The following is a 21,397-nucleotide window of genomic DNA, read 5'->3' on the forward strand; positions in this document are numbered from 1 at the left end:
CTATATTGCGCAAACCCGACCAAGAGAGGTATCAGAACTCTTCACATAGGTCATCAACAAAAGCCAAATTATGTGAAGTCCACCGCCCAAGTGGGTGAGGACTCTTTATCCCTGTACTCAAAAATTTACTTCAGTGATAATTTCTGAGACCTTCCTGGATTTGTGGTTGTCTGTATATATTTATGGCCTCTCAGAAAATGTGTTTCTTCTCCTTTTGTGCCAATATTACACTAGTAAATACATACTGCTGAACTGAAATTCACATTTCACCATGCTGTTGTAAATTCTCCGACAGCTTGTGATCCAGTGAACAAGTGAAACCTGTGGACTTAACGTGTAGGGGAACCTATGGACTTGGTGTGTAGGTTTGGGGATTTCTTCTGCTAATATTATTCGGAGTTACCTCACTCCTTGTTCACGGGTAACCCGTGAACGCGTTGGGCACCCGTTTGCTTTGAATAAAGTCTGCTGTATACCGAGGCCACGGCACCAGTGAGTTTTATTTCTAAGTAACTGGAGTTCGCTACATATATATATATATATATATATATATATATATATATATATATACACACACACACACACACACACACACACACATACATACATATATATATTTATATATACATATACACACACATATTATTGTCGTGCATAAAACCTCATGAATTAAATACACTATATGTATTGTAACATTGAGGTTAAAAATCTGTAGGTCAGTGTGTCTATTTCGATAGCTGTCTGTCTTTGTCAACCAATCATGTAACTGCTCTCAATGCACTGTGTACTTTAAAAATGAACTGCTTTTTCAATAACGTCATATGATCAAGGCCTCTGGGTAGGCCGAAACGTTATGCTGGCAGGTCGCTACAAAAAGAGAATAAAATAATTTTTCACCTGCGAATTTTGAGTCGGCTCTCGTTCCTTCCTCCAGCGGTGTCCCGGTGCATGGTGGATTGTTGGGGGACGGTGGTTCGAGTTTGTTTGGCATTTCTACGGCCGGTTCGGCTTCTCCGGCCTTGGAGCTGACCCCTCCTTCCTTGTGGGCTGAGCAGCAAGAAGCAATTTCTTCCGGTTTTCCGGAACACTAAGTTCAACTCCGGTTACGAGTTTTCTTCTTAAGCCCCTGGACCGCTTTATGAATTGCAACGCCACCGAGAGCGAGACTGGTGCTGTGACGGCTGTCTAGGCACCACGTTTGGTGCTCGTTGCGGAGGCTGTGCTTGTCGAGTGGATTGTCCGGTGAAGGAGTGTTTTGCACACGACGACCAGGACCACTGGGTAGCTGTTCGTCTTCCTGTGTGAGCGAACATTCTATATTATTCTAGCGCCATGTCAGCAGACGCGTTGAGGAGCAGGGAGGAGGCGGCACTAGACATCTTCAATGACTCCCCGGCTGGGGAGTCAACGGTAATTACCCACACTGACACGGTGCAACAGGGAGGCAGCAACCTCCGCGATAACTATAAAAAGCTGGAGAAACTGATGAAACGCGAACAATCAAAATGGTGGGAGTACCGGTCCCTGAGTAGATACTTGGAGGTGGGGCAAATCCCTCGTGGATTAAGAATAATGCTGGCCTCAAACTACGAACAACCGGACCCCAAAATGCTTAATGAGTGGGCAGAGTGCAACCTAGACTCTTCCCGAAAATTAGTTACCGTATTGGTGAAGTATGTGGAAAGCAACCGCATTTTGTTGCAGCGTGAGATTGATGAATTGAACATTGAGATAAGTAAATTAGAACTAGGAGTCGAAACAGAATCTGCTAAATTGAGGGATGACATGGTAACAGGCTTCGAAAGGAAGAGGATATAATCAAGAAGCGCAAGGCGTTCAAATTTCAACGTGATAAGGTCGACTACCAGCAGGGTCGAATCTTTACATTCGCAAATAAATATGACGCTATTAAGGCCTCCAAAGTGATCTTGAGCTCCACTTCAGCCTCGGGTAGCCAGGGGGCAGGGCTAGCAGCCGATGTGTTGTCCTCTGCATCTGATGTCAGTTCAGTGCCCGAGAGTGAGTCGGACACAGAAGCCGCAAGGAACGACCGGCGATTGGGGTTTACCCGGTACTCGCTGGCGCAGGAGGTGGACTGTCTGCGGCAAGACAGTCGAGACACCTTACGACCCAGGAAACCCAATCTGCCCACAATAAAAGAAACAACAAAAAGTGGCAACAACGTCGTCAAACAGCCCGTGCAAGAAAAACCCAAAAAGAAGCACTATCCCAAAAACAGATGGAATCAAAAGAGCCAGTAAAAACTCAAAATGCTAGCCATCTCATTTCAGGCGACTCCTCTATCATCAATCTCACGCCAGTCGCTTTAACCCAATCCGATATGGCCATTCTTTCATCGGGATTAATTTACAGTCCAGCTTGCAATTTGAACTACGCAAAGACTCGAGTGGATTTGTACAAATACACACACAAGTTGAAACTGAAAAAATGTTTTTGGTGCAACAAATTTCAACCCAAGATGCCCGGTATTGCAGTAACTGATATTTCTCCTAGTTTGGTAGAGAATGACTTGGAGCTGTTACAAGATTTGAAATCCTTGCGTAATGGAGGTTTGAGCTCGGGATCTTCTCAAGAGCAGTTGGTTGTGGACTCACCAAGTCATACGAGCTTTAAGTCTAAATCTACCTTTATACTGTTGATGCTGCATGACAATATCGATATTTTTCATGAATTGACGATCTCTGGGATCAAGAAATTGTATACCACAACGTTAAAAGAGAAACGGAAATATTGGGCTCACAACAACAGCTAGAATAATTTGGTCAAGAAATTGCAGGCGGATAATACCATCATTGTCTGCCAATTCGACAAGGGGGGCAATGTCGTGCTGTGGCCTCGGTCTCTCTATTTGGAAGAGGCATACCTTCAATTAAATGATGGCTTATGCTATAAACGTTGTGATGTGGCTACTGTGAAAACTGTTCAGGCTGAATTCTACACGCGCACACAACAAACAATGAGAGTAGGGTCTAAGGGCGAGTTTACCGACCAGCCAGGTGCATGCCCCTAAATAAAGTATTATCACAACAGAATACACCTGGGGGTCACAAAAAAGAGTCAAAGCAGAGTAGATCAAAATACCAATGCTACACAAAAGACACCAGTGAGGACATCGTCCGTGTAAATAAAATGCAGGCCACGTTAAGGCTCAAGAGCATCTGGAGAAATAGTTTCCATCAGAAGCCACACTGTACCGCCCTCTTTCTCATCATTTGGATTCTCCTCACCCAGGAGACAGAACGGCCGGTCAGATGTTACCGTAACCGATATGTGTGAGGTAAGGGGTGTTGTATGTGGTACAGAAAATTAGACGTGGCTACTGAAAAGGCAGTGTTAAAGTGATAAGTGTTAAGTGAGAGAAGATATAAAATTAGGTGATCAGGTGGACAAACAACATTTATTAGTGTCTCCCAATCCCTAAAATTTAAAAAGCAAGTGTGAGTACGGGTTTTAAATAATCACCGCACTCAATAGTGGTCAACATGTTTCTGCATTATATTGAACATAGTTTCAGAATGCATTCTTCAGGACCGAAAAGTAAAAACACTGCTGCTTAGATTAGAGAAATTAAGAACAATATCACCTGACCTTCAGGTATATACTCAACCGTATACTGTTGCATCACACGGTATTCGATCCACACAGCAAGACAGACAAAATAGAAAAAGAACATGAATATGTCATATTCCTATAGATTATATACTGTGATGAGTGCACATTCACATGTAAAAAGACAAACATTGTCAAATGACAGACTCACCCAAATATGTTGGTTGAGAGGCTTCACCCCACCTGGCTGCAGCGCAGGTATGGGGAGCACCGCTCTACAAAGAATTCACAAGTAACATCTTTAGAGCAGAGAATCAGAAAATAAAATAAATGAGTTCACAATATGGCATATTGCTCTAAACGTCCTTCACAGTCCACATTGATGAAAATGTGGACCAACCCACTAGCACTCGACTCCACACAAACGACAATGACAGACCAAGTCTGTGTTAGAGAAATGGCAATGTTGTAAAAAGCTGAGCACTTTAAGAAATGAGCATATCAGCGTGTGCATTCACTGATCGAGTGAAATCCCCGTTAGTCTCAAACTGATCGCTTTTAGACATCGCGCTTATGAATTAAATAGTCAGCGTGATAGAAATCAGGCAGCCAGAGCGCGATGGGCGTTCCAGCGTGTTACTGCGCCTGAACATGGTACTGGCGCGATCGGTATGAAGCAACGCGGCAGCGCGCTCAGAAAAGCCTCGCGCTCGCTCACCTGTCCGTCGGTGTCTCCTGGCAGTCAACTGTACTGCTTGGGGGGGCACCGATGTATCTCCCAAGAGGACTAATATGCACTTCCTCATTGCGCACAGCAAGGAGGCAGTCACGTGGTTTGATCACGTGATCACAGGCATGCTGGGACATGTAGTCCGAACCGGAATAATACATTATATAAACTACCAGACAGATGGGTCTGTATGAAAGTAATATGTCGAGGGACATAGAATAGATAACTCCTAACAAAAATAGGGGAATTGCGAGGTAGAGCAAAAAAAGGGAGGTAGAGCAAAAAACTTACGAAAACCCATGTAGTTGGATATTACAAAATTCATGTTTCGAAGTGAGACCTCACAGGGACATCCAGGGAATGGGTTCATTAAGTCCCTCTTTGTCACTGTTGAGGCGGTACACCCACTTTTGTTCAATTTTGAAAAGGAACCTGCTGATGTCAGTGCAGGATGGGGGTATTTGCGGTTGTTCTAAAACAGTCCAACAAAAATCTTCAGGACCGTGTCCCTTTTCCAAGAAGTGTGCGGTGAGACGGGTGGCTTGTTTCTTACACCGCACTGTGCTTTTGTGTTCTTGTAACCTTGTCCTGATTTTCCGGGTCGTCATACCGACGTATCGCAAAAGACATGGACAGGTTATCAGGTAAATAAGGTTACTGCTATTGCAGTTAGTGAATCTTTTCTGTGTCCACGGGCGATTAGTCCCAATGTCGACCTCAGTGGATTTCTTGGTTTGGGGACAGACAGTGCACGCCCCACATGGATGATGTCCAGAAACTGGAGGTAGGTCCCACAAAGTACCCACTTGCCTAGGTTCTTTGTTTCGAGGACGCGTGTGGACCAATTGATCCTTTAGATTTTGTCCTCTTTTAAAGGCAAAAATGGGTAATGCGATGTCATCATTCCCAGTCTTCAAAATAGACCAATGCTTCTTTATGATTTTCTGCACCTGATTCGAACGGGTGTTAAATGTATTAACAAATGCAATGCGGTTGGTCTTATCTTTTGGTGGCTGTATTTCCAGTAGGGACTCTCTATTATTGTTGGACGCCCTCTTTTTTGATTGCCGAATGATCTTTCTCGGGTAGTTCTTTTCACTCAGTTGGGTTTCCAAATTCTTCGAGTGAATTTCAAAGGCTTCTTTACTAGAGCAGTTCCTTTGTACTCTAAGAAATTGGCCGAAGGGCAAATTGTCCCTCAGGGCTCGAGGATGACAACTGTCATATCTTAGTAGTGCATTTCTAGCCATCGGCTTCCGATAGAGTTCCGATTCAATGCCATTGATAGTTGCGTGTAACCTCAGATCTAAAAAGGCTAAAGATGTTCTACTGTGTTCAATAGTGAACTTCAAGTAGGCATTCTTACTATTCAACCAGCCATGGAATAGTAATAGGTCATCTTCAGTGCCCCGCCACACCACCAAAATATCATCAATATATCGTTTCCATATATATAATGATGAAAGATATGGGTTGGTGGACGTCAGAACCTCCTGCTGTTCGAAGTTGTGAACGTAGAGATTCGCCAGACTCGGCGCGAAAACGCTGCCCATGCTGGTCCCCGACGTTTGCAGGTAGATGGTATCCTCAAAGCGAAAGTAGTTTTCTTTCATCGCAATTTCGGCAAGGTGCATGATGAAGCTCGTGGGCGTGATAGATTGATGATCGCTCTGTTCTCGGTGAGCTACTGGAACAGAGCGATCATCAATCTATCACGCCCACGAGCTTCATCATGCACCTTGCCGAAATTGCGATGAAAGAAAACTACTTTCGCTTTGAGGATACCATCTACCTGCAAACGTCGGGGACCAGCATGGGCAGCGTTTTCGCGCCGAGTCTGGCGAATCTCTACGTTCACAACTTCGAACAGCAGGAGGTTCTGACGTCCACCAACCCATATCTTTCATCATTATATATATGTAAACGATATATTGATGATATTTTGGTGGTGTGGCGGGGCACTGAAGATGACCTATTACTATTCCATGGCTGGTTGAATAGTAAGAATGCCTACTTGAAGTTCACTATTGAACACAGTAGAACATCTTTAGCCTTTTTAGATCTGAGGTTACACGCAACTATCAATGGCATTGAATCGGAACTCTATCGGAAGCCGATGGCTAGAAATGCACTACTAAGATATGACAGTTGTCATCCTCGAGCCCTGAGGGACAATTTGCCCTTCGGCCAATTTCTTAGAGTACAAAGGAACTGCTCTAGTAAAGAAGCCTTTGAAATTCACTCGAAGAATTTGGAAACCCAACTGAGTGAAAAGAACTACCCGAGAAAGATCATTCGGCAATCAAAAAAGAGGGCGTCCAACAATAATAGAGAGTCCCTACTGGAAATACAGCCACCAAAAGATAAGACCAACCGCATTGCATTTGTTAATACATTTAACACCCGTTCGAATCAGGTGCAGAAAATCATAAAGAAGCATTGGTCTATTTTGAAGACTGGGAATGATGACATCGCATTACCCATTTTTGCCTTTAAAAGAGGACAAAATCTAAAGGATCAATTGGTCCACACGCGTCCTCGAAACAAAGAACCTAGGCAAGTGGGTACTTTGTGGGACCTACCTCCAGTTTCTGGACATCATCCATGTGGGGCGTGCACTGTCTGTCCCCAAACCAAGAAATCCACTGAGGTCGACATTGGGACTAATCGCCCGTGGACACAGAAAAGATTCACTAACTGCAATAGCAGTAACCTTATTTACCTGATAACCTGTCCATGTCTTTTGCGATACGTCGGTATGACGACCCGGAAAATCAGGACAAGGTTACAAGAACACAAAAGCACAGTGCGGTGTAAGAAACAAGCCACCCGTCTCACCGCACACTTCTTGGAAAAGGGACACGGTCCTGAAGATTTTTGTTGGACTGTTTTAGAACAACCGCAAATACCCCCATCCTGCACTGACATCAGCAGGTTCCTTTTCAAAATTGAACAAAAGTGGGTGTACCGCCTCAACAGTGACAAAGAGGGACTTAATGAACCCATTCCCTGGATGTCCCTGTGAGGTCTCACTTCGAAACATGAATTTTGTAATATCCAACTACATGGGTTTTCGTAAGTTTTTTGCTCTACCTCCCTTTTTTTGCTCTACCTCGCAATTCCCCTATTTTTGTTAGGAGTTATCTATTCTATGTCCCTCGACATATTACTTTCATACAGACCCATCTGTCTGGTAGTTTATATAATGTATTATTCCGGTTCGGACTACATGTCCCAGCATGCCTGTGATCACGTGATCAAACCACGTGACTGCCTCCTTGCTGTGCGCAATGAGGAAGTGCATATTAGTCCTCTTGGGAGATACATCGGTGCCCCCCCAAGCAGTACAGTTGACTGCCAGGAGACACCGACGGACAGGTGAGCGAGCGCGAGGCTTTTCTGAGCGCGCTGCCGCGTTGCTTCATACCGATCGCGCCAGTACCATGTTCAGGCGCAGTAACACGCTGGAACGCCCATCGCGCTCTGGCTGCCTGATTTCTATCACGCTGACTATTTAATTCATAAGCGCGATGTCTAAAAGCGATCAGTTTGAGACTAACGGGGATTTCACTCGATCAGTGAATGCACACGCTGATATGCTCATTTCTTAAAGTGCTCAGCTTTTTACAACATTGCCATTTCTCTAACACAGACTTGGTCTGTCATTGTCGTTTGTGTGGAGTCGAGTGCTAGTGGGTTGGTCCACATTTTCATCAATGTGGACTGTGAAGGACGTTTAGAGCAATATGCCATATTGTGAACTCATTTATTTTATTTTCTGATTCTCTGCTCTAAAGATGTTACTTGTGAATTCTTTGTAGAGCGGTGCTCCCCATACCTGCGCTGCAGCCAGGTGGGGTAAAGCCTCTCAACCAACATATTTGGGTGAGTCTGTCATTTGACAATGTTTGTCTTTTTACATGTGAATGTGCACTCATCACAGTATATAATCTATAGGAATATGACATATTCATGTTCTTTTTCTATTTTGTCTGTCTTGCTGTGTGGATCGAATACCGTGTGATGCAACAGTATACGGTTGAGTATATACCTGAAGGTCAGGTGATATTGTTCTTAATTTCTCTAATCTAAGCAGCAGTGTTTTTACTTTTCGGTCCTGAAGAATGCATTCTGAAACTATGTTCAATATAATGCAGAAACATGTTGACCACTATTGAGTGCGGTGATTATTTAAAACCAGTACTCACACTTGCTTTTTAAATTTTAGGGATTGGGAGACACTAATAAATGTTGTTTGTCCACCTGATCACCTAATTTTATATCTTCTCTCACTTAACACTTATCACTTTAACACTGCCTTTTCAGTAGCCACGTCTAATTTTCTGTACCACATACAACACCCCTTACCTCACACATATCGGTTACGGTAACATCTGACCGGCCGTTCTGTCTCCTGGGTGAGGAGAATCCAAATGATGAGAAAGAGGGCGGTACAGTGTGGCTTCTGATGGAAACTATTTCTCCAGATGCTCTTGAGCCTTAACGTGGCCTGCATTTTATTTACACGGACGATGTCCTCACTGGTGTCTTTTGTGTAGCATTGGTATTTTGATCTACTCTGCTTTGACTCTTTTTTGTGACCCCCAGGTGTATTCTGTTGTGATATGAATTCTACACGCTCCTGATGGGATGGAGGAGTGCAGGCTTGTTAAGCCTGGATGACTTCAAATTCCTTAAACAAGATCATCCGGTTATGCCAGTTTTTTATTTGATCCCTAAAGTCCACAAAAATCTTCAACCCCCCCCCCTGGCAGTCCTATCATCTCTGCCAGAAGTGGACTACTGGAAAATACCATCATAAACATTGACTCTTTTCTCCAGGATTTTGTTAAATGCCTGCCATCCTATGTACAAGATTCTGGTGATTTTTTCAGAAAATTAGACAATGTAGTATGGGACTCTCAATGCTGGTTGGTAACACTGGACGTTTCAGACTTGTATACCAGCATTCAGCATATTGACAGGTTGAGAGCCATACAATTTTATGTGGGCACCAGACAAATTCAAATGCATGAACAAAACAAAATGTTGATTGCCATGATTTCTTTTTGCCTAAACAATAATTTTTTTATGTTCAACAATCAGTATTTTCAACAAATCAGGGGGGTGGCTATGGGGGCCTGCTTCTCTCCCAGTTATGCCTGTTTGCATATGGGCTACTGGGAGGAGCAGGTCCTCCATGGCGTTTTCCATGATATCTGTGTTGAGCATGTGATACACTGGTTCCGCTATATCGATGATATTTTCTTTATTTGGCGGGGTTCCAGACAACAGGCTTTAGATTTCATTGACAGTATCAACAACAATGCATTTAATCTCCAGTTTACATCTAACATCAGTCAAGACCGGGATTGTTTTTTGGATGTGGAGGTAGTGGTGAATAACAATCATTTGGAGACGGTTCTTTACAGGAAGCCCACAGCTGGGAATACGGTGCTGCACGCCACCAGCCATCATCCGGCGCATCTGATACGCAGTATCCCCTATGGGGAGATGCTCCGTATCAGACGCATTTGCAGCACGGAATCCCATTGTAAACAAGCCCAGCAGGCATGCAGAGAGCGCTTCTTAGCTAGAGGTTATTCTGAGACAGCGATAGACAGGGCTATCCGGAAAGCCAATTCTGTTCCGAGGAAGGAGGCCTTGTTCTATAAAAAACACGTCAAGTGACTCCCACGGAAACCAAGCAATCGGTTAGACTCATTCTGACGTATAACCGACAGGACCAAGCCCTCCGCAAAATTGTCAACAGGAATTGGAACTTGGCCTGTCATGATCCCATCATTGGCAGTTTGATGTCTAAAAAACCTGAAATTGCCTTCAGGAAGGCACGCTCTATGAGTGATGCCCTAGTTAAATCTAGTCCTGAGGTAGTTACCAATGTTACGTGGTTACAGGCCAGTAAGGGTTTCCGGAAGTGCTCAGCTTGTAAGGCTTGCAAACACGGGGTGAGTAGTACGGAATATGTTATCCCTTTCTCTGACACCCCCCGTAGCATCCACAGACATCGGACGTGCAGAACAGAGTTTGCGGTATACATGCTGGAGTGTCCGTGTGGCCTGCGATATGTTGGTAGTACCAAGTTGCAGGTCCACAAGCGGATACTCCAGCACATCAGGGCCATTAACACCAGTGACACCGCTTACCTTGTCGCACGCCATTTCAAGGTCTATCACGGCAACAATAGTCAGCTGTTGAAGTATTTTGTTATAGATGCAGTCCCCCCATTGAGAAGGGGAGGGAATCGGGAAGCCATTTTAAGATCATTGGAAACAAGATACATAGTGGAGTTTGACTGCAAGTCTCCTCTGGGCCTTAACGCTAGTGAGGATTTCTACACATGTTTATAGTCCCAATTTCACCCTTAATTATAGCCCCGCCAGAGACTGTAAAATGAATAACGAGTTTCAAACTAATTCCCCCGTCATTTGATATCTTGACAGGGGGTTGTCTATTGGTGCCAGCCTCCACTTGTTGCACTTTGTCAGTGGGGTTTTTTACCCTTTGTTTATTAATTGAATGTGCTTTTAAATCCTTTTTCAAAAAGATCTTGGTTTCTTATATTTTTTGTTAATGCACTGGTTTCACACATTTCTTTGAGTGAATGTTAAATGTGGTTTATAATGGCGGTGTGATTAGTTTGTTAATGTCAATGTTTATGGATTTATTGAAGGGGTTGATATAGATTTCACCCACTTGGGTTTTATTGCATCAGGGCTGCGCCCTGCTGTTTTATCAATCTATTCAATACTTCGGTATAACACTGATGCCATGAATTTATTTATTGACATTTCATACTTTTTGTACATATTTATGAAGAGGTTAATTAATGTGTATTTATTGTCGTGCATAAAACGTCATGAATTAATTACACTATATGTATTGTAACAGTGATATTAAAAATCCGTCGGTCAGTATGTCGTCTATTTCGATAGCTGTCTGTCTTTGTCAACCAATCATGTAACTGCTCTCAATGCACCGTGCACTTTAAAAATGGACTGCTTTTTCAATAACGTCATGTGATCAAGGCCTCTGGGTAGGCGGAAACGTTATGCTGGCAGGTCGCTACAAAAACGGAATAAAATAATTTTTCATCTGTGAATTTTGGGTCGGCTCTCGTTCCTTCCTCCAGCGGTGTCTCCCGGTGCATGGTTGGGGGACGGTGGTTCGAGTTTGTTTGATATATATATATATATATATATATATATATATATATATATATATCCATAATTAAAGATTTGAAGATGAGGAGGATAGATTCTACTATGAGGAACTACAAGAAACTATTTTGGAAGTTAATATTGTTGACGCCCTGGATGCCTCGGTCCACCGGTCCGTCAACAGGGCAATTGAGAGTACTGTACCCAATAGTGTACAGCAAGCTTTGGCAGCAGCGCTAAAGCCTATCACTAAACACTTAGAAAGCTTTGCAAAGCACAATAGGTTTCAAAACCCGCCTACTCTTGACCCCCAGACTGATGCCACAAATTCCTCTGGCAAAGGCCAATCCAAGTCAGTGACGTGGCCTCATGCAATGGATTTTCTTTCTTTTGCTCAATTTAATATCTATTAGGCAAACAATGGTCGCAAGCTCTATCCAGTAGCTTACATCACGTTATTTAAGAAATTTAGTTGACTTATTCCAGTTTGAACATTTTTAGAGACGTAAATTCATAGTGAAAAACGTTTCAGAGGGTACAAAAAACTTTTACATATATCAATAAATCAACACATAGTGATTGAGATGCACAAGTGATTTGTTGTTATAAGCATCTCATTATCACTAATGTGGACACCTATTTCAAACAATATGTACAACAGGAAAATGTAACTGATCAAACAGAAAGCAAATCCTCTGGCGAACAGTTCACAAAGAAAATAGCTGTAGTTGTCGATGTTTTGGTCCAGATAGTGAAGACATCTGTTAGACCATCTTCAGGACAGTAAATTCATATGTTGAATGACCCTTAGGAGACTACATGAGCGACTTCAGAATGTAGTCAAGTTCATTAAAATGGTCAGTTTGGCGTAAAAAAGAAAGCTATTCAATAGCTACCGTTGTTTCGAGGCAGTCCAGAGAAGGGTGCAACACTGTAGGGTCCTCACGGACCAATTTATTCAAATTCCAGCTTTTCCGGCTACTTTGTGTCTGAAAAAGGGGACAGGCACTGCTTCATACAACGTTCCGCAGTGGATGCATATCTGTCAATCCCTATCTTTCCTCCCCATCGGCATTTCCTGGAGTTCAGGTGGAGGAACCAGTGGTTGGAATATTTGGCCCTTCCTTTCGGGCTTTCCTTGGTTCCATGGTGTTTAACTATAGTGATGAAGCCGGTGATAGCTCATATGTGGGAACAGGGCATTTGCATGATAGAGTACCTAGACGATATACTTATCATGGCTCAGACACAAGCTTTAGCCAACCTGCACTTCCAAATGACAGTGCCACTCTTGTAGAAATTGGGATTTGTCATCAACGAATCCAAGTTAGTCTTCTTACCGTCTCAGACAATAGACTTCCTAGGTTTCGTCATAGACTCTCAGACAGCTCAAGTGAGTCTTCCCAGATCAAAATTGCGAGATCTCAAGAAGGAGCGGACATCGGTCTTAGCCAAACAGAGGGTCTCCCTCAATGCCAATGCCAGAATAGTGGGGTTACTGGCGTCTTTAATACAAGCTATCTTTCCGGGCCCACTTCATTATCGGACTCTTCAGAGACTAAAAATCCAACACCTCCAGAAGGGTTTGTCGTACACAGATCTGGTCCTGTTGACGCAGGAAGTGAGGGAGGAAATTCAGTGGTGGTTGGGCCACATAGAATCATGGAACGGCAGAGCTATCTTCGGCTTCCAACCAGAGGTTATAATAGAGTCAGATGCCAGCCGATGGGGCTGGGAAGCACAATGTGGAGATATCTCCACCGGAGGAAGGTGGTCACTCCAAGAACAATCTCTACACATCAACTGTCTGGAGTTGCTGGCAGGGTCGTTTGCAATACGGAAACTCTCACCCAAGCAAGTCTCTTGTTGCATCCTACTCAGGATGGACACTATCTCAGCAATGAGATATATCAACAAGTTGGGAGGTACAAGGTTGTCTCTTCTGGTGGAGATAGTCAAGGATTTTTGGCACTATTGCCTGAATCATCAGATATCGGTTGTAGCAGAATATATCCCGGGTCAATCCAATACAGTCGCAGATTGGAATTCCAGATATCTGAAGGATTACCGCAAGTGGCAACTCCAACCTCGCCTGTTCTACTGGTTACAGGCAGTGTGGGGTCCTTGCAAAATAGACCCCTTTGCCTCCAGATTGAATCGACAACTGCAAGCGTTCATCAGTTGGAGGCCACACCTGTTAGCAAGAGCAACAGACGCTTTCTCCCAAGAGTGGTCAGTGAATCTGAACTATGCATTTCCTCCGTTCATTCTAATTCCCAGAGTGACAACCCAGATAGCCCGAAAAAGGCAGAGGAGATTTTGGTGACGCCTCTGTGGAAGTCGCAACCCTGGTTTCCGATACTGTTGGAAATGAGCTGCGACTATCCCAGGATGCTCCCTTGGTCTCGGACAATGCTCCACAGCCCTCAAGGAGAACTGCATCCAATGATAATATCGGAGCAGTTGTCCCTGATGGCATGGAGGCTTTCCGGCAACAATGGGAAATGCCAGGAATTTCGGACAAAGCTTCCGAATTCTTTCAGCAAGCCTGGGCCCCCTCCACGATAAAGAGATATTCATCAGTTGGAAATGCTGGGTAAGTTGGTGCCTGGAACGGCACGTGGATCCTGTGGGGGCGGAGCTATCCCATGTTGTGAATTTTCTATCAGACAAAGCTTCAGAGGGTTTGACTTACCGATAAGTAAATAATTTCAGATCGGCAATATCAGCGGGCCATAGCCAGGTGGGCGGAAAACCAGTAGGTATGCACCCAGTGGTGTGCAAGTTGCTTAAGGGAACCAGAGTGGCTAACCCTCCTAAACCAAAGTATTCATATTTACGGGAAGTCTCTTTGGTCCTATCCCTCTTTGACAGATGGCCGGATAATGCACATTTACCCAGGAAACAATTGTCTTCTAAGCTAGCCATGAATTTGTGTTTATCTGCCTCCAGACGTTCTTCGGATGTGAAAGTTCTGGATCTTACAGGTAGAGTGTTCACTCTAGAAGGTGTTGCTTTTACCATTACTGGCAGTACAAAAACATTTTCACGTAGCATAGAGTATAATGCTTTTCCCAGTAAAATTAAGTTGTGTGTAGTTCCATGCCTACAAGCCTACGAAGAATGCACACCGTCCTTGCGACCAGTGGGTTCAACTTAACTGTTAATTGCACTGCAAAAACTGTTTAAACCAGTATTGGCAGCTACAATAGCCAGATGGTTAAAATCAGCAATAAAGGAAGCAGGTATTGATACCCAGGTTCTTTATGCCCATTCTGTACGTGGAGCAATGACATCCAAGACTTTTATGCTAGGTTTAACCATTCAGGACATTATGAAATCTGCTGATTGGTCATCAGAATCTACATTTAAGCAATCTTATTATAAAACGGTGGGTGATAACTACTGTGGTATTTGATAAGCGTTAAACAAGCAATAATCAGAGCCTCCGGTCCTGTAATGGAATACAAAATTTGTTAGCATTCGCACCAAGAATTTTCAATTCTATCAAGGACACGGAGGCGAGGATTACCCACCTGAATGTATTTCAGATTGAAATTGTACTTGTAATAAAAAATGACCCACCCGTATGCAGTATGCATTTGTCCACAGATATTAAGGGTTTCTTCTTTTGATCTATTCCAGGTTCAGAAAAGAAAGGCAAGTGATTTTTTCCTCTGGTCGACAATATTGGACATCGTCCCAGTTCTTGGTTAAGAATACTTTTCATGTTGAAGGATCGACGACATTGGTTTTGATGACTAGTTACGTACTTGGACTAAAAGACTATTGAGCAAAGAAAAAGGCTCTTGGAAAGGAGATGGTGGCTCTTATAGGGTCTGATGGGACATGACTGGTTGTGAAGGATCACGCGAAATGTAGTTTATTTACATGTTGAAACGTTTTCATTGGCTGCTGTGAATTTAACAGTAAAGAAGCAATAATCCTCGCCTCTGTGTCCTTAATAGAATTGAAAATTCTTGGCGCAAATGCCGGCAAATTTTGTATTCACTTCCTGCTTAATATTATACAAGTCAGGTTTAACTCAACATGCGTCTGTGTGACTGAGGCCTAATTGAACTGTCTAAATCTGGGCAAGAACTCATTCTAATTCTCCCCAGGGACGACACCATACTCTTAAATCAAAGTCTGGATTACAGAAATACCTAACTGACTGGGGATAAATGAGATTCTCATTTGCATTTATAAAAACATGATTCTCTAATTTAATTTGAGGGAACTAGGAAAGGCATTTAAGAGACAAAAACTGAAACAGATGGCCAAATAGAAATATTCAGTGTTGAAGCACAATGACAATTTCACAAATATCTTTTTAATCTAATAAACACAATAGTGAAGAATGACAGTATATAATTTATCAATGAGTCTGGCAGATGTTCTATAGCACCAACTAAGTGCACTTTAGGCAGCAAAATTTGACATGTGCAGGACCCATTTTAAATTGAAACTTTGATCAAACTGAGACTGTAGAAAAAAAGGTCTGCCTCGGGGTTGAACACATCCATCCAAATTGAGCCTATATATGTTATATTACATTTTTTGTTCTTGTTATTTAACTTCTCAAGGCATGTTTAGTAATTCATTTTTTGTAATTTACACAAATAAGTAATAAATAAATGTCCCAATTTTAAAGAGCGCGCTTATCACCCCTAAAGGTAACCAGGCACTGGGGGGGGGTGCTTTGGGAGAATAAGTGAGTTATTGCCCATAGTCACATGATGCTGAGCTGATCTGCCGCTGGGGATCGAACTGTGAGCCCTGCGCTCTGGAGTCAGCTGCTCTGCCCGCTGCACCACACCTCTCCCTCACACAAATTGAAGTACTTTGTTGTAAATGCTTTTTTATATATTCTGAGTGACAACACTTAATATTTAGAATGGTAGAAGTGCAGAAATTCTGACAATATATGTTTCTTTGAAATTAGTCTATCTATTTGCTTCTAAAGTGTGGAATGACCTTCCACTCCACATCATAGCATTCTCTCTTCTTGAATTCCACAAGAAGTTGAAGACCTGGCTTTTCAAATAACTAACCTACCTAGACAAGGATTGGCACACACACCTGCTCAGACTCAAACTACCCTCACTGGTAATAGTGCCCTTTACAGATACACATAACATAACAACATAGCATAACATTGCTCCTGGACTGAATAACCTGACAAATTCACAATAACCTTTCTACGCTTTACTAGGATTTGCCTCCTGCTGTGATATGTCTCATTGTTCAAAAGAATACCATGCAGGTATGCAGTTGCTTCTTCAAGATGTTGGAGTGGTGGGGGCCAGTGGGCCTCAGCTGAAATACCTCTTTCCGGATCACCAGTGGCACATATGTACACAGTGAATCCACAGGACATATACTACATTCATGAAAATCAGTGCGCTACAATCATTTCCTTGTAATAATATTGTGGTACATGTACGACCATTTTTAGCGGATGCAAACGGAGAATCTGGACATTTATGACCACTAAACCGGCTTATGCAATGTACCAACCCTATTTTGTGAGTCAGTAAACTATTACCGGCTCGCAAAATAGGTTTTGCAAGTCGCTATTAGGAAGGGGCATGCCAAGGGCATCTCTTCCTAATAGTGAGTCGTAAGGCCATGTACGATTGTTTTGCGACCTTATTCCGGTCACAAAACAATCGCTGTTTACCGCCTACTTCAAGTAGGTGGTAAGCAAGTCGCAAACAAGAAGGCTTCCCTTTGGGACCCCTTCCCATTTGTGACTAGCAGTGAAAAGTTTTTTAAGAGCAGGCAGTGGTTCCACAGACCACTGCCTACCCTAAAAAAATGAAACTTAAACGTTTTTAAAGTTGCATTTTTCAAAAGCAAACGCGGGCATGGTGGTCTCAGTAGTGGCTGCTACAAGGCAGAAGTGGTGGAGCAGGGAGGGGGGTTTAAAAAAAAGAGAAAAAAGAAAAATCCACCTACCTGCTGGCCACTGCTTCTCCTCTGTCCTCTACGGTCGATGCAGGAAAGAGGACTCCCAGACTCCCCTAGGCCAATACTGACAGGTCTGATCGGTCTGAATTGGCACTCTGACAGGGAGTGGGAGGCTGTGCCTGTTCTCTTCCTGGCTGTGCAATACAGCCGGGTGGAGAAATGCTAAGTGTGCATGACAGTTTGGGCGGCCCAAGACGGCCGGCCATACCGTCATGCGCACTTAGAAAGTGCTCACCACTCCTCCCCCTGCTCTGTAGGCAGCACAGCCAGCCCGGCCCGCCCCGCACCTAAACAGAGCCAGTACTTAAAAATAAAATAATAATAACATGGTGTTATTATCATTTTATTTTTCCTGTAGGGTGCCGCTTCTCCGTCTTAGCGGAGCAGCAGCCGTGAAGTGGTCTGCTATACCCAGCAGGCCACTATCCATGTGTTACTTCCCATTCCCAAAGGGCAGCAAATTGCAACCTGCCTCATTCAATATTGATGCGGCTGGTTCATTGCAACCCTAATGGGAATTGCTAATGTATCTGAGACACATTAGTACATTTGATTTTGCGAGTCTCATTGTGAGCCGTAAAAAAATCGCAGAGACTTGCAAAATGAAATGGTCATATATATAGACCATGGTCTTTTAAGAATATGCGATGGACTTCAATGAATTTATAATGACATTCACTGGTTTGGAATTCGTTATAATAGTTTCTCTGCATAATTGGATCGTATTTATATAACTCATTTGAAATATGTATTTACAAATAGTGTTCTTAGACTCTCATTTCCCATTTTCTGTAGTATATACCCTGAAATGGGAATGGATGCTATGAAGAAAACGCATTTGCCCTTCATGCGCAACATATCTATTTTATTTAGCACCTTTCGTTTCTACAATGTTTTATCAAAACGTTCCTAAACCATCACGTGTTTCAAACGGAAAATGTGCTGTTTACAGCGCAGCTGTTAAATTTCTAAATTGCCTGATGAACCAAATAAACGCTACACGGGGTTGAAATTATCCAAAAGCAAGAATACGAATGAAGAAACAAAACATTATAGATGCTGTAACGCAGAGAATGTAAAACATCTTTTTACCACATTTGAAAAATGTTACTTACTATAGGATCAATAATTTGGTTCGAGAATGCAAATCAAACACATAACTACATGCACAAGAAACAGAAAAGCAAATAGATCTGATTTACATACCCGAAAGCGCCAGTAAGCCATTCAAATGGCAAAAACGTGCTTTACAAATGACCATAAAATAACAGTACCTTGTGAGTGTTTTTCCTTTCCTTTGTAACGCATGTCGATGTCGCGATAGCAAGGATTGCACAATGTCTCGGTAAATAATTCTTTAACTCGATCTTCGAGCCATAACAAAAGTTTTACAAGTTGAGATAGACTCTTGAGCTGATGTGAATTTAGGCAGACATTTATTTCCTTTTTCATATGTTCCTGGGAGTCTGTTATAACGAAAATGAAATTAAGATTAATACTTCAATTTTCAGTAATTAGTGTGCATTTTTGGTGACACTTTATTGGGTCTTCAAGAAGAACAAGTTACTTACCTTCGGTAACGCTCTTTGTGGTGGATACTCTATCTAATCACAGATCCTCCAGGAGCTAGTCTAGACCCGAAAAAATCAAGAGCAATACTCCTGCACACCCCTAGGTGCTGTCATGCAGCCCCGCATCAACCTCATTCTGCTCTGGAAGTAACATGCTGGATCGTATATAAGAGCCACTCAGGGACAATAATATCAGTTGCTATAAGGCTTGTCTGCATTCTTAGACACCGAACCCATCTCTGGTTTGGGTCCTTATTGGATAGAAAAAGAGTACATGCCACAGAACTGAGAGGTGGGAAGGGTTGGTAAATAATCTGCTGTTAGACAGAGTGTCCATCAGAAAAAGTGTTACAGAAAGAAAGTAACTTGTTTTTCTGATGGATACTTCTATCATGTGAAGAGACACCAAAATAGTACCCTCCCCAGGTGTTGGGTCTGTGGAATGGCTGAAATAAAAAACTCCTGCAGACCGAAACGGGTCTCCCTCTCCCCCACACCGAAACGGATCTTCCCTCTCCCCCACACTGTTCAACCTCGTCATGGAACCGCTCGCCACCTTGCTCCAAGCATCCAATGTTCAATTCCATATGTACGCCGACGACACACAACTTTACCTAAAGCTACAATCCCCGGAAGATATCAAACATCTGAATTCCACACTTATTAACACTCAATCTTGGCTGGCCGATAATCACCTCAAACTAAATGCTCTGAAAACTGAGTTCCTACTCATCTCACCCCCGGCGAAAATTTCCACCACCCAAACCTGGCTCAATAACCTAACAGCACTCAATGTCCAACCTACCATCGTGGATTCGGCGAAATCCCTAGGCATCACACTCGACGCCAAGCTCAACATGCAGCAGCACGTTAGCAAAGCCACAAAAGGAGCTAATTTCCAAATCAACACACTGAGGAAAATTAAACCCTTCCTCCCTGCCGAAGACTTCCAAACTGCTGTACAAGCTTTAGTCATCCCTCGAATAGACTACGGAATTGTGGCCCTCAGCGGACTCCCGCTATCCACAACAGCACCCCTAAGAGCCTCCTTGAACGCTGCCGCGAGACTCATTACTGGCTCAAAAAAAATTTGCATATATCCCCAGACTTAAAGTCTCTAAAATGGCTGCCTTTTGAAGCCAGAATACAGCTAAAAATTGCAGTTATGACACACGCGGCCGTGCACCACAATGCACCCAACTACCTCGCTCAAAAGTTGTCTATATCAGGAGGTTCAAGATCCAATAGAAGTACAAAAAATCTACTCCTGAAACCTCGTAGATTCCGGAAAGAGAAAACATACAAGCGCTCCTTCTCAGGAATGGCACCCAGGATCTGGAATGCGCTCCCTCCTGAAACCAGGCTTATCTCCTCCACTGCACTCTTCAAGAAAGAGGTGAAAACCATCCTTCTGGCCAAGATCTCCTGAACTTTATAGGTGCTGGATCAGAGACTCTGCATCGCTTTGTATCACTGTTCACCTGTCCTTTGGCACTATACTCCTACTTGATGGTGACACTACTACGCTACTCTCTTACTACCGACCAATATATGATACACTTTGGCTTATTGAATCACCCTCCCGATGCCCCCACCCAGTGTTCTCTCTATCCTAAGAAATTGGTATAAGCCATCCACACATCCAAGGTTTACCTGAACCCTTCTGTAGTGGGATCAATGACTTGTGCCGTCTTATATTACTTGTTTACCTGATTGTATATTGATATGTTTTCTGTACGTTATGTGGTTCTGAAAATCTGGACCCTGTTGTTATCCCGATATCGAGGTCCAATACCTGTGTCACAAAATATCAACGTACCATGACGAATTTGGTGTCCACGAACCGATAATGATTAGGACATCATTCCTATACATTTGCGTCATAATCGAGGGTCGCCAACGACCCTAAATCGTAGTTTCCGTCCCGACCCCTTAGACTCCATTTTGTGAACGACATCCATCTTACGTCTTGCCCTCATGATAAGTCAATTAAAGGTCGAGCTTGATCTAAAAGGACACGTCCACCTTCCCTGACTTCCCCCTGACCTGTCCCAACTGACTCCATTGCCTTTAGCCAAACCTGTTTGGGCAGCCCCTCGCCCAGTGGCCAAATACGATAGCATCAATACATAACATTCCTCAAACCATTCACTACATACAGACCATGCTTTCTACAAACATGCACCTGTCCATACTCCTTGTTTATGGCCAGTTTTATGACTGGGTGGTACCTTCCTTTATTGATGTTTCATCGATATCTGATGGGAGTTCCGGGTCTGGCTGGGTAATCTATCACGAACTGGACATCTATAATGTGGGCTTGCTTACATGACTTCGCTCCTTGTATTATTATAGAAATATGTTTACAGCCG

At 43.2% G+C, this 21,397-nt stretch overlaps 1 protein-coding gene across 4 annotated transcripts in view; it reads right to left on the reverse strand.

Annotated features, from left to right (window-relative positions):
- The window catches only part of KIAA0825 (KIAA0825 ortholog), a 2,250,404-nt gene that overhangs the window by 1,525,702 nt on the left and 703,305 nt on the right, over nt 1–21,397 (reverse strand). For all 4 annotated transcript variants that reach the window (XM_078675385.1, XM_078675384.1, XM_078675383.1 and 1 more), the window contains exon 5: nt 18,729–18,920. In XM_078675385.1, coding sequence (XP_078531511.1) covers nt 18,729–18,920 — 192 coding nt within the window. The remainder of the gene's footprint in view (nt 1–18,728; nt 18,921–21,397) is intronic.

This window comes from Lissotriton helveticus, chromosome 2_1, assembly GCF_964261635.1.
Source record: "Lissotriton helveticus chromosome 2_1, aLisHel1.1, whole genome shotgun sequence".
NCBI lineage: Eukaryota > Metazoa > Chordata > Amphibia > Caudata > Salamandridae > Lissotriton > Lissotriton helveticus.